The sequence below is a fragment of the Pongo pygmaeus genome, chromosome 20 (genome assembly GCF_028885625.2).
Source record: "Pongo pygmaeus isolate AG05252 chromosome 20, NHGRI_mPonPyg2-v2.0_pri, whole genome shotgun sequence".
NCBI lineage: Eukaryota > Metazoa > Chordata > Mammalia > Primates > Hominidae > Pongo > Pongo pygmaeus.
The window spans coordinates 3,687,591-3,701,850 of record NC_072393.2 but is presented as its reverse complement, the minus strand read 5'-3'; the positions used below and the strand labels follow the sequence as shown (position 1 = coordinate 3,701,850).

The 14,260-nt window shown below is 57.6% G+C and overlaps 1 protein-coding gene across 1 annotated transcript in view; it reads left to right on the top strand.

Annotated features, from left to right (window-relative positions):
• ZFR2 (zinc finger RNA binding protein 2) overlaps positions 1-13,019 on the top strand; it is a 68,880-nt gene extending 55,861 nt beyond the window's left edge. Inside the window, exons 13-19 of the mRNA XM_054464781.2 lie at positions 742-913; positions 3,305-3,443; positions 5,904-5,998; positions 6,423-6,518; positions 8,287-8,398; positions 9,796-9,893; positions 10,938-13,019. Of these exons, the coding sequence (XP_054320756.1) occupies positions 742-913; positions 3,305-3,443; positions 5,904-5,998; positions 6,423-6,518; positions 8,287-8,398; positions 9,796-9,893; positions 10,938-11,114 (889 nt within the window). The 3' untranslated portion in view covers positions 11,115-13,019. The remainder of the gene's footprint in view (positions 1-741; positions 914-3,304; positions 3,444-5,903; positions 5,999-6,422; positions 6,519-8,286; positions 8,399-9,795; positions 9,894-10,937) is intronic.
• Positions 13,020-14,260: the final 1,241 nt, after the last annotated feature.

Genomic DNA, 14,260 nt, shown 5'->3' with positions numbered 1-14,260 from the left:
CCACACCCAGCTAATTATTATTATTATTATTCTGAGATGGGAGTCTTGCTCTGTCTCCCAGGCTGGAGTTCAGTGACACAATCTCGGCTCACTGCAACCTCCATCTCCTGGGTTCAAGCGATTCTCCCGCCCCAGCCTCCCGAGTAGCTGAGATTACAGGCACCCGCCACCATGCCCGGCTAATTCTTAAATTTTTAGTAGAGATGGGTTTTCGCCATGTTGGTCAGGCTGGTCTCAAACTCCTGACCTCAAGTGATCTGCCCACCTCGGCCTCCCAAAGTGCTGGGATTACAGGCATGAGCCACCATGCCCGGCCTAGGTGAAGCAAGGGCCCCTGTGAAGTAAGGGCAGAAAGCAGCCTTGCTTTCTGTCCTCTCTGGAACCCATGTGGAGCCGAAACAACAGGGTGACGGAGGCCGTGAACGCTGGAGCCGTCAGACCTTGCGGGGCGGGCCTGAGGCTTAGTGTTTGCTCACGAGGAAGGAAAACGTGGGTTTGGCCACTCGTCCCGGCTACGCCGAGGCATGCCCGGTGGCAGCACCTCCGAGATCGATCTCACGGTGTCTCATTTCATCCCGCAAGCGCCTCCGACAGAGCGGCCTGGTCCCATTTCATGGATGAGGATGCCGAGGCACAGAGAGACTCTGCAACTTACAGGGTCCCCGTAGCTCAGGAGCGAGGCAGCTGGGGTACCCCGCGTCTCTCTGCTGATGGCACATGTCTGTGGCTTTGTCCCCACAGCAGTGTTGCCACCCAGACTCGGGTCCTGAAAGGCGTCATGCGGGTAGGCATCCTGGCGAAAGGCCTCCTCCTGCGTGGGGACAGGAACGTGCGCCTCGCTCTGCTCTGCTCCGAGAAGCCCACGCACAGCCTGCTGCGGAGGATTGCCCAGCAGCTGCCCCGGCAGCTCCAGGTAAGGTCAGGGCCCCGCTCATCGCTGCTTCTGGCGTCTGGCTGCCAGCCCTCTCCTGGCAGCCCCTTGAGCTCCTAGATGGCAGGGGACCTTTGTTACTACACAACTTTAAGATACAAGAAGCATTAAGCCAGGCGCAGTGGCTCACGTCCGTAATCCCAGCACTCAGGGAGGCTGAGGCAGGTGGATCGCTTGAGGTCAGGAGTTTGAAACCAGCCTGGCCAACATGGTGAAACACCGTCTCTACTAAAAATACAGAAATTAGCCAGGCCTGGTGACATGTGCCTGTAATCCCAGCTATGTGGGAGGCTGAAGTGGGAGAATCACTTGAACCCCGGAGGCAGAGGTTGCATTGAGCTGAGATTGCGCTGCTGCACTCTAGCCTGGGCAACAGAACGAGACTGGATCTCAAAAAAAAAAAAAAAAAAAGATACAAGAAGAAGCATTGCTGTTAGAAACCAACCAGTTTGTTAGCCAGGCATGGTGGCTCACTCCTGAAATCCCAGCACTTTGAGAGGCTGAGGCAGGAGGATCACTTGAGTCCAGGAGTTTGAGACCAGCCTGGGCAACATAGTGAGAACCTGTATCTGCAAAAAACTTTAAAATTAGCTGAGCATGGTGGCATGTGCCTGTGGTCCCAGCTACTCAGGGAGCTGAAGTGGGAGAATCCCTTGAGCCCAAGAGTTCGAGGCTGCAGTGAGCTGTGATTCACTACTACGCTCCAGCCCGGGCAACAGAGCAAAACTCAGTCTCAAAAGAAATTCAAAAGGAGTAAATGATGATGAAAGCTGCACAGAAAACATTCGCAGCGATGAAGACTAGGAATCCATAAGAAAAGCAAAAACCTAATTTCAATTTTAGGGCTGTGAGATGCCAACTGAATTTTTTTCCTGTAGAGAATTTTCATATACTCTTCTCACATTGAAGAATTTACATTGATCATCTTAGGTTTAAAAAGAAAAATCGGGCCAGGCGTGGTGGCTCACACCTGTAATCCCAACACTTTGGGAGGCCAAGGCAGGTGGATCACCTGAGGTCAGGAGTTCGAGACCAGCCTGGCCATCATAATAAAACCCCGTCTCTACTAAAAATACAAAAATTAGCTGGGCATGGTGGTGGGCGCCTGTAATCCCAGCTACTCAGGAGGCTGAGGCAGGGGAACCATTTGAGCCCTGGAGGCAGAGGTTACAGTGAGCAGAGATAGCACCACTGCACTCCAGCCTGGGCCACAGAGTAAGACTCTGTCTTAAAAAAAAAAAAAAAAGAAAGAAAGAAAGAAAAATGAAAAATCAGTCCCTAGAGTTGTTCCTTCTTCCTGAGCGTCTGTCACCATCCCTGGGAAAACTCAGCCTTACTCCTTTGACTTTTCCAGTGGGCACTGGATGCCCAGCAGATGGGCAGTGCCTGGTCGGAGAGACCATGTTCCCCATAGAAGGACCAGCACCTGCAGAAGCCAAAAAGCAGGAGGCCCAGAGCAAGGGGTGGGGGGGCACGAGGGAATGAGGGGCACCTGGATCAAGCCAGGCCTGAAGGCCGTACCAGGAGGTAGGATTGCATTCTCAGGGAAGTGGGGAGGCTGGAGGGTTTTGAGCAGGGGAGTGACATGCTCTGACTTCAATGATTGCATCTCACATTTCCTGCACACCTACAACATGACAGATACAGCCCCTGCTTTCTGGAAAACTTGCAGCACGGTGGCAAAGACAATAACTGAGCCCCATGAGAATGGCTAAGGCTGTGGGGAAGCTGACAATGTCCACCCCAGTAATGTCAACGGAGCCCCCTGGGGGCTGCCTTGCAGCACGGAGGCCCTGAGAAGGGAAGGGATGGAGGATGGAGAGAGAGGTGCGTTTCAGGTGGGAGGCCAGGCTCAGGTGTGGGCACAGGCCGCATGGAGGGTGATGACCATGGACAGGAAGACCAGACTGCGACACAGACCTCTTGAGCTATGTCCTTCTCACAGGAGACGGTGGCATCTCATTATGGTTTTAATTTACTCCTCCCTGACTATGGGGTAATGTGTGTCATTGTGTAAAAAGGGCCATTTGTGTTTCTTTTTCTGCCAGGTATCGGTTATTTCACTCACCAATTTTTTTATTGGATTGCTGGTCTTCTTGTTATTGAATTACAGGTGTTCTTTACATATGGAGGCTCCTTACATCACAAGATCGGTTGTCTGTACATATCTCTACATGTGTGCACTCCTGGAGGGCTGCGGCTGTGTCTTGGTCACTTGGAGGTTCCAGACACGGGGCACAGGGCCCAGCACCCAGGCAGCAAGTGTGGGAGGCCTGACAGGATTAACTTACACACACCAACCACATCTTGGCTGATTTACACATGAATCTGGGCTGCAGTAAGGTGACCTTGTGTTGTATTTACCCCTCCCAGATGGTGACCGAGGATGAGTATGAGGTCTCCTCCGACCCTGAAGCCAACATTGTCATCTCCTCCTGTGAGGAGCCCAGGATGCAGGTCACCATATCTGTCACCTCACCTCTGATGCGGGAGGACCCCTCCACTGACCCAGGTGCCGCCCAGCCCTTCCTTCCAACCACTGTCCCCCGCACGCTTCCCCAGGGTGCTCCCCACACCCAGGCCTGGGGCAGCATCCGCCTCTACCCTGAGCAGGAAATGCCACAGCAGCCACGCTCCAGCACTGCTGTCCCCCATGGGTCACACAAGAGCTGGGTCTCCGGGCAGCAGAGGAGGCGAGTCGGTGACAGCATCAGATGGGCTCAGATCCTGGCTGCAGGGGCCGTGCTCGGGCAAGCGACGCTGTGTCACCTCCCTTGCCCTGACCCAGGGCTGGCACCTGCTTCTCAGGCCCTGGTGACACCAGCCCCGGTGGCAAAGGACAGGTCTGAGCCATTTCCCCTGGGTCATGGCAGAAGCTCAGTTTGACTCTGTCCATCAGTCACCGCGGTCCCAGTGCCACTGATTAGGAATGCAGGGGATCAGGGGGCTTAAAGCCAGACCTGCCAGGCCTGGGAGGGTGGGTGAGGGGCTGGGCCAGGCTAGGGGCAGCGAGGGTCTTGGCCAGCGGCCACAGCGGAGACAGGCATCAGTAACACACTGCACGTCTGTGCTCCCGAAGTCTCAGCCAGCTGTGGAATCTTCCAGAACAGTCTCTAGGGCAGTTTTCCAAACTCCTATCATCTTTCACCCCCTTCGTAATCGTTGTTGGTCATAACTGAGGGCCATGACCTACTGATGTTTCTCTTTCAATCGATTTGGTATTTTTTGTTTGTTTTTTGAGACAGAGTCTCGTTCTGTCGCCCAGGCTGGAGTGCAATGGCGCGATCTCGGCTCACTGCAACTTCCGCCGCCTGGGTTCAAGCGATTCTCCTGCCTCAGCCTCCGAGTAGCTGGGACTACAGGTGTGCGCCACTACACCCAGTTAATTTTTTTGTATTTTTAGTAGAGACAGGGTTTCACCAGGTTGGCCAGGTTGGTCTCCAACTCCTGACCTCAGGTGATCCGCCCACGTCGGCCTCCCAAAGTGCTGGGATTACAGGCATGAGCCACCATGCCTGGCCCAATTTGTTTTTTAAAGCTTAAGTTTTTTTTTGTTTTGTTTTGTTTTTGTTTTGTTTTTTGTTTTTTAATAAGAGCCTTTGAATCATTAAATGGAAAGTCACGATCGGTCCTCACAAATAGTCATCTAAAAACTAAGTACAGTGTAGGGAAGAGAGTGGCTTTCGGCGCTAGCTGAAGGCTCTGACACAAATGCAGAGGAGGCTGGGGAGTGGCGCGGTGGTGGGGGCGGGTTAAGGGTTGGCAGCCGCTAGACAGTGGCTCTTTCCTGGCTTGGGTGGGTGATTAAGTGAGCGGAAATCCTTCTGTGAGGACAGATCAGCGGCAGAAGAGCCCCGTGAGCCGCCCCCCAGGAAACTGCACTTCCTGTCGGCCTTTTCCTGCCCCCGCTTCCCCTCCCCAGGCCCATCGTGGTGGGGAGGTGAGCTTCTAAAACTCCCTTTTTAGGTCAGGCACAGCGGCCCACCTCTCTAATCCCAGCACTTTTGGAGGTCCAACTGGGAGGATTGCTTGAGCCCAGAAATTCGAGACCAGCCTGGGCAATGTAGTGAGACCCCATTTAGAAAAAAAACAAAAGAATCTGGCCAGGCGCGGTGGCTCACGCCTGTAATCCTAGCACTTTGGGAGGCCAAGGCCGGCGGATCACCTGAGGTGAGGGGTTCGAGATCAGCCTGGCCAACACGGTGAAATGCTGTCTCTACTAAAAATATAAAAATTAGCTGGGCGTGGTGGCACGCGCCTGTAATCCCAGCTACTCAGGAGGTTGAGGCAGGAAAATCACTTGAACCCGAGAGGCGGAGGTTGCAGTGAGCCAAGATTGCGCCACTGCATTCCAGCTTGGGCGACAGAGTGAGACTCCATCTCAACACAAACAAATAAATAAATAAATATTAGCTGGGTGTGGTGGTGCACGCCTGCAGTCCCAGCTACTCAGGAGGCTGAGGCAGGAGGATCACGTGAGCCCAGGAGTTCAAGGTTACAGTGAGCTCCAGTCGCACCACTGCACTCCAGCCTGAGCCACAGAGTGAGACCCTGTCTCTAAATACATAAAAAATAAAATCCCTGCCGGGCACGGTGGCTCACGCCTGTAATCCCAGCATTTTGGAAGGCTGAGGTGGGAGGATCACCTGAGGTCAAGAGTTCAAGACCAGCCTGGCCAACATGATGAAACGCCGTTTCTACTAAAAATACAAAAATTAGCCAGATGTGGTGGCAGGCACCTGTAATTCCAGCTACTTGGAAGGCTGAGGCAGGAGAATCACTTGAACCCGGGAGACGGAGGTTGCAGTGAGCTAAGATCATGCCACTGCACTCCAGCCTGGGTGACAGAGTGAAACTGCGTCTCAAAAAAAAAAAAAAGGGTTGAGGTGCCCAAACTGAGCCCCTCACCCCGTCGACAGCAGAGCGGGACGAGTCGCCTTCCCCGCACACCTCAAGGTTTTTCTTCTAGAAGGTGTCGAGGAGCCTCAGGCTGACGCAGGTGATGTCCTGAGCCCCAAGAAGTGCCTCGAGTCCCTGGCCGCCCTCCGTCATGCCAGGTGGTTTCAGGTCAGGGGGGCAGGGGTGGAGCAGGGGGAGAGGGGTGACTTTGAGGAACATAGCTCAGAGGCACCAGCCCAACCCGGCGCGGCCGCCTCAGCCCCGTGGGCTCCCAGCGCAGACCGGGAAGCCTGCCATCAGCTTCCTGGCCGAGCACTGACTTGACAACCAACACTGGCTCCTGGCTGATGGGGTCGGGAAATGTGGAACAAGTAGGTGCTGCCCTGGGGGTGGGGACGCTGCCATCTCATGGCCACTCAACAGCCTGGTGGCACCGGGCTCATGTGGAAGTGGACTGTTTCCACCCGCCGCCTTTGAGGCCAGCCAGGCTCCCTATTATCCTCTGTGGGGTTCACGCTCACGACAGAGCCCGGCGCCATGCCGTGTGGCCGCGTGAGCCCCTGAAAGTTAACTGTGTGCTTCTCCCCCGAAGGCTCGAGCCAGCGGCCTGCAGCCATGCGTGATCGTCATCAGGGTCCTGAGGGACCTCTGCCGGCGCGTGCCCACCTGGGGGGCCCTGCCAGCCTGGGTAAGGCAGTGCCTGGTGGCCCGGCCCTCCACCTCCCGGCCCGGCCCTCCCGGTCTTCCACCGGGACCCCCGAGGGCCTCCATGGCCCTGACAGGCCCAGGCTGAGAGACAGACCCTTTCCCGAGAAGGAGCCGGTGGGAGACCTAGTGCTTGAGAGAGAGCGTGGGAGTCCCTGAGGTCCCCTTGCGGGGGAGACGGCCCTCTCCACAGCCTCATTTGACTGCCATTATTCAAAACCCAGAACCTCACATGCAAATGCGGGACTGGCCAGGGAAATGTGAAGTGTCTGCCCGACTTCGTGGCACCGGGGCAGAGGGGCCCAGGCAGAGGGGCGGAAGCCGGACTGCCCGTCCTGGCTGCGCACCGGCCTCTGGGTGACCCAGCCCAGACCCACCTGCTCCGGAGGGGAGACCCCTGTGGCTCTAACACCACACCCCAGCCCATCCTGGTAGAAAGGGGAGGGAAGAGAAGAAACAGAACCCCCGCACCACAAGGCTCACAGAGCAGGCCCCATGCCCGTGCTCCCCATAGAGACCCCGGGAACCCGCCCAGTCCCCACACCTTCTCCACCAGCCACAAGCCAGCCAGCCACACCCGGCCTCCCCCCGCCCTGCAGGCGTCCCCCATCCCTCGCTGGAGTGGTGTCTTGCCCGTGGTCCCTCCTGTCGGGCCTGTGTGCCTCATCCACACCCACCCACTGCCCAGTGTCCAGAATGCAGCATGGTACAGAGGCGTTTCTTAGTTTTGTTTTGTTTTGTTTGGTAGAGATTAAGTCTCTTTTTTACTTTTATTTTTTTAATCATTTTTTTGAGACGGAGTCTTGCTCTTGTTGCCCAGGCTGGAGTGCAGTGGCGCGATCTTAGCTCACTGCAACTTCTGCCTCCTGGGCTCAAGCGATGCTCCTGCCTCAGCCTCCCGAGTAGCTGGGATTACAGGCACGCACCACCACACCAGCTAATTTTTATATTTTTAGTGGAGATGGGGTTTCGCCATGTTGGCCAGGATGGTCTCGAACTCCTGACCTCAAGTGATCTGCCCGCCTCGGCCTCCCAAAGTGCTGGGATGACAGGCGTGAGCCACCGCACCAGGCCTTTCACACCCATTGTTTAGGGGAAACGTCCTCTCCACTCCTGGGAGGAGGTCACAGTAGCCTCTGTGCTGGGTGACCGGCGTGCGGCTGTCCTGACGTGGAGAAAGCCTGTGTTCCCTGAGACCTGTTTTCCTGCTGTGACTGTGGAGGCACCCACACAGTGCTGTGGGAGGCCAGCGTTGCCCCTGTCCCCTCATGTCCTCGGGAACTGGCCACACGGGGACGCGGTGGGATAGGGTGGCTCCTTCCCCTCAGCTGAGGCGGGCCCCATGTGGTGGACAGTGCACATGACACTGGCATGTGATGTTACTCTGGACCAGCCGGGGAAACTGAGGCTCAGAGGGGTGAAGAAACCAGCCAGTATGGGAGGCTGAGGCAGGAGAATCGCTTGAACCCAGGAAGCGGAGGTTGCAGTGAGCTGAGATCATGCCACTACATTCCAGCCTGGGCAATAGAGCAAGACTCCGCTCTCAGAAAAGAAAGAAACCAGCCCGTGGCCGTGCCAGGAAGTGGCAGAGCCCTGCCACGGGCCACCCTCCTCGGCGGAAGTTCAGTGGGTGGTGGGAGTTAGAGAAAGAGCTGAGGGGGGCCTCCTGTCCCAGGGACCCCAGGACCACCCGGGCAGGCAGGGGCTGCCACGCCCCCAAAACACAGCAACCGCTCTTCTGTCCCCACCAGGCCATGGAGCTGCTGGTGGAGAAGGCTGTGAGCAGTGCAGCTGGGCCCCTGGGCCCCGGGGACGCGGTCAGGCGAGTCCTGGAGTGCGTGGCCACAGGGACGCTCCTGACAGGTCAGTCGCTGGGCCAGAGGGCCCAGGAGGTGGGCAGCAAATCGCAGAGACCAGGGCCCATGGCCGTGGCACAGAAAGCTGCGGTCACAGACAGGAAGTGTCCAGCCCAGGCAGGAGAGCGGCCCACAACACACACATGCTCCCAGCAGGAAGGCAGACAGGGCTGCGGTCATGGAGGACACCACCCTGCACGCAGGGCACAGACACGCAGGTCCCCGAAGGGAGGGCTCAGCCCCCACCCAGGAGACAACAGTCATGTTCTCTGGTGGCCACGCCCACTGGCGGTGGCACAGAGCCACTCCGGCATAAATCCACCCCGGTGCCTGTCCTCCAAAGATTATCCAGAGGGAACAGCCAGGAGCTCAGATGACAGAGGGCGCAGAGCTGCCCAGCACAATGCGTTCTACACCAGCAGAGGGAACAGAACGCGCCAGGACACACATGTGAGAGGTGGCGGTCAGATACGGAAAAGGGTGTTTTCAAGTCATTTTTAGTGACATAGGATATCAAGTGAAAAGGAAGCATAAAGCTTTGGGCCCACTGCCTGAGTCATTATGTAAAGCACACGTGTAGGCACGCACATGCACACGCACACGCACACAAGGACATGAGCGCACATACAGGCACACACATGGATGTACTTGCACACACGGGCACACATGCACGCACATGCACAGGCACACAAGGACATGAGCGCACATACAGGCATACACATGGATGTACTTGCACACACGGGCACACAAGCATGCACACGCACAGGCACACACATGGACATGAGCGCACATACAGGCACACACATGGATGTACTTGCACACACGGGCACACAAGCATGCACACGCACGGGCACACACATGGACATGAGTGCACATACAGGCACACACACGGACATACTTGCACACACAGGCACACATGCACACACACAAGGGCACACACTGACAGTGCACACGGGCACACAGTGCACACATGGACACACAGACATGGGTACACATACGAGCACACACACAGACGAGTGCACACACAGGCACACATGCACATACACCCATGGGCACACACGCACACACAGACACGCACGTGCACATGGGCACACGGACACACACACAGCATACATGTGCCTATGCATGGGTGCACACAGGCATGCACACACACACGCACACACACACGAAGCCCAGGAGGTGCTGGCAGCCCAACAGGCTTTGAGGGGCCAGGAGGACTCCCCCATGAGCCCGGGTGAGACCCTGAACCTGCTGAGAGAGGCCTGAGGGTCAGAGGTGCCACGGCTGCAAGTATAGCCCCATGCACGGGCCCCTGAGGCCCCATGGTGTCGAGGGACGACCCTGTCACCGTCTTTCACGAGGGCATTCCCGCCTTCTTTGCTGTTCCCACTCCCCCTCACAAAGACGGGCCGGGGCTCCAGGATCCCTGCGAGAGAGACCAGACAGATGCCCTCGAGCCCATGACTCTCCAAGAGCGGGAAGACGTGACCGCCAGCGCCCAGGTAGGAGGGCCAAGTCCACGGCAGGGGTGACACCCAGGCTCCAGCTCCGGCTTACAGCTGTGCAGTGTTCCCCGAAATGGCCCGGGTTCCCCCTTCTCTCCCTCCCACTGAGATGTACAGGAACAGGAGGGCAGCCTGTGGGTGGCAGGACTGCGCACGGGGACAGGGCCAGCCTGGCGTGGTGGCGTGGGGCTGGCAGCTCAGAGCCAAGGCCACCACTGTAACGACGCCCAGACCTCAGGTCTCACTGGCAGGGACTGTCCTCCCCCACATCGCTGACCATGGTCCTAGAAGCCCAGCCATGGCCGACAGCTCGGCCTGCCCAGCCCTCACCTGTGGTTACCTTGTTTGCAAATTTGTTTATAAGAAAAATCTAGCAGCACAAAAACCAAACCGCATCGGATCTGACATTTCTGAATTTTGCCTTGAATGGGATCAGTGGAATGGCTTGCAGTGCAGGATGTGGGGTCCCTCCAGTGAGGCGGAGAGAGCTGGTGGTCAGTGGAGTGGGGGGCCTCCTGGAACAGTCCTTGTGGTCAGCCGGCACCAAGCGAACATTCCTCAGGCCCTGCGGTGACCCAAGCTCCGCAGTCGTAAGAAGCGGTGTCAGCCTGGCGCGGTGGCTCACGCCTGTAATCCCAGCACTTTGGGAGGCCGAGGCAGGCAGATCACAAGGTCAGGAGTTCGAGACCAGCCTGGCCAACATGGTGAAACCCCGTCTCTACTAAAAATACAAAATTAGCTGGGCGTGGTGGCACACGCCTGTAATCCCAGCTACTTGGGAGGCTGAGGCAGGAGAATCACTTGAACCCGGGAGGCGGAGGTTGCAATGAGCTGAGATTGCGCCACTGCACTCCAGCCTGGGCAACATAGCGAGACTCTGTCTCAAAAAAGAAAGCGGTGCGGGCGGGGGATGGGTATCTCGAGGGACACAGGATAGGCCTGGCCCATCTGCTGGTGGCCACAGACACCAGCCCCTCTGTGTCCCCAGCACTCAGGGAGCAGTGCGGGTGGGGGTCCTGACAGGCTGTGTGTGCCCCGCAGCACGCCCTGCGAATGCTGGCCTTCCGGCAGACCCACAAGGTCCTGGGCATGGATCTCCTGCCGCCCAGACGCCGGCTGGGGGCCCGCTTCCGGAAGAGGCAGCGGGGACCTGGCGAGGCAGAGGAGGGCGCAGGGGAGAAGAAGCGGGGCTGGCGGGGCGGAGAGGGGCTCGTGTGAGCCGCATGCCTCCCCTACCTGCGGGCCTTCGCATCCCTGCACTCCTGGACGTGTGCGCACCGACCAATGGCTGCTTCATCCCCGACGTTGGACAACGGTCATTTCCTTTTGAGTAACACTCTGTAGGTTTCTTTTAAAACACGTGCGCTTCAGGCCGGGCACCGTGGCTCATGCCTTTAATCCCAGCACTTTGGGAGGCTGAGTTGCTTGAGCCTGAGAGTTCAAGGCCAGCCTAGACAACAGAGTGAGACCCCCATCTCTCCAAAATATTTTTTAAAATCAGCTTGGCGTGGTTGGTGGCCAGGCGCGGTGATTCATGCCTGTAATCCCAGCACTTTGAGAGGCCGAGGTGGGCAGATCACCTGAGGTCAGGAGTTCGAGACTGGCCTGGTCAACATGGTGAAACCCTGTCTCTAGTAAAAAACACAACATTTAGCCTGGCGTGGTGGTGTGCACCTGTAGTCCCAGCTACTTGGGAGGCTGAGTCCGGAGCCTTGAGGCCAGGAGGGCAGTGAGCTGTGACTGCACCATGGCACTCCAGCCTGGGCAACAGAAGAAGACTTTGTCACTTAAAAGAAATTTTTTTAAATATTTGTGCTTAAATTGTTAGAGAAATGACACCATCCAGCCCTGGGAGTGGCACCCCCTCCTCGAGGGCTCCATCCCCCACAGCCAGGGGGCCAGCAGTACAGCAAGCAGATTCTAAACTCGGGGGTGTCTTGCTAGCTCTAAACTCACCTTGTGGTGTAGGAAGGGGTTTTAAAATACTTCCTTTGGGCTGGGCGTGGTGGCTCACACCTATAATCCCAGCACTTTGGGAGGCCAAGCTTGGTGGCTCGCTTGAGCCGAGGGGTTTGAGATCAGTCTGGGCAATATGGTGACACCCCATCTCTACAAAAAATTAGCCAGATGTGGTGACCCAAGCCTGTAGTCCCAGCTACTCGGGAGGCTGAGGCCGTAGGATCCCTTGAGCCCAAGAGGTCGAGGTTGCAGCTAGCCGAGATTGCGCTACTGAACTCCAGCCTGGGTTACAGAGCGAGACCCTGTCTCAAACAAACAAACAAACAAACAAAAACTTTCTTTGGATGCCTCTGTGGCATGGATTTGAAATCACGTGGGCAGGCCCTGTTCTGGGGCCCTACCACGTGTGCAGGACAAGCCCAGGGGAGCTCCCAACCGGCATCCCCACACCCCCAGCCAGTCTGCTCCAAATAGACCCCCCACCCACCTCCACAGCCAGGATGTCAGCAGGGCCTGAGCCAGGCTCGTCCCCTGTCGGGAGGGCCACAGGGCCAGGTGGACACAGCCGACGGGCGGTGAGGATCCTGGCTGGGCCTCCCCCGGGAACAGCTGTGCCCGACAGTCAGACCCGGAGCCCAGAGGCACCCCCACCCACCCGGCCCCGAGCCCTGTACCACTGAGTGCCTTTCACAGAGAAAACCCACTCTGCCATGTGTCACTGAGGCCTGGATTTTAGCTTTCATCCTTCCTCCCTCCCTCCCTGATGTAGGCCTTGGCTGGCCCTGAGGTGGGGCATCCCCAAATCCCCCCCTTGTGGGAGCAGGGCCCGGGACCCATGCCTGGGGGACCCGGGGAGGGGCCGCCATCCTGTGGATGCTGGCCATGGTGGGCAGGTGCCTCCTGGCACTGATGGATGTGGGGGCACCCCCTTCTAAGCCCCCACCCCAACCTGTTCAAACCTTCCGCTTGGTCAGTTTTTTTCTTTGGCCAGCTGCCCAATGGCATTGAATGAGAAAAGTCCACCTTTGGGCAGATGTGATCTCCAGCCACTGGCTCAGTTTTGTTTCTCTGTGTTTGAAGGACAGCCTGCGTGTGGCTCTGTCTGAATGTCTTTGTAGAGCTACCTGGAAACTGGGAGGCGGGGGGAATAAAGGAAATCATTTGTCTTTTATGTGAGCCGTGCCGTCCTTCCCGCGGGGTGCAGGTGACCCCAAATGCTGGGCTCTTCACCTCCTTCTTAGGGTCCTGGGTGGGGGTCTCCCAGAAACCCTGCAGCCCAAATATGGACTGGGAGGGACCCAAGGGGCTGGCACTGCTCAGTGGCTGCTCCCCAAGCCGTGGGCATCCTCAGGCTGTCCCCTCACAAGGGTCCCCTGGGAACACAGACACACTGGCTGAGAATCACTCGTCTCAACGCCCCCCATAACCCAGCTCTCTGCCTCGGTCCTTGAGGGTTCCCCTGGCCCCATCCTAAAGACACACAGTGAGATGCTCCGGAGGCTCCCCGAGGGCTTCCTGGAGGAGGAGGCAACTATGCTGAGTTTGGGAGATGCCTCTGCCCACAGAGTGCTTCCCCCACCACATTCCCAAACCCTCAGAAGGCGGGCGGAGGGTGTTCAGATGCTGAGACCTGGTCACAGAGTTTCGTGACAGCTTCCAGCCCACCGGGCTTGCCTGGCAGTGTTTGGGGGGGACAGGCGGGGAGCAGAGTGGGGAGGAGGCAGATGCAGGGTGGTGGCGGCGGGACGGGAGTGGCAGGGGCTGGGTGTGGAGGGACCGCTTTTTCAGGCCCAGGCCAAAGGAGGGGGGTGGGGAGCCACCGAGGGGTCCCCTTCTAGCAGGGATTATCTGTCAGCAACAGGAATTGCTGGTTAAGCCTCCCCGGAGGGCAGGCGGCCTCTAGGCCACCGTCCTCCTCCACCTCACACCCTCTCTCCTGCTTTCCACTCTATTCCAAATTTCTTGGGAACTTCACCTCCCTTCCTACACACTCCGTCCACACACAGCCCCTCTCTCCGTCAGCATCGCAGCAGCAGCACCGCCATTCGCCCAGGGCCCAAGATGACAGCCACCACAACCAGGGAGCCCTCCTGGATTCCTCTGTGCTCCCGGCCAATCCATGAGGATATCTTGTCAACTCCAGTTCCACTTTTTTTTTTTTTGAGACAGGGTCTCACTCTGTCTCCCAGGCTGGGGTGCAGCAGCTCGATCTCAGCTCACTGCAACCTCGCCTCCTGGGTTCCAGCGATTCTCCCACCTCAGCCACCCGAGTAGCTGGGACTACAGGCCTGCATCACCACGCCCAGCTAATTTTTTGTATTTTTAGTAGAGACGAGGTTTCACCACGTTGGCCAGGCTGGTCTCAAACTCCTGACCTCAGGTGATCCACCCACCTCAGCCTCCCA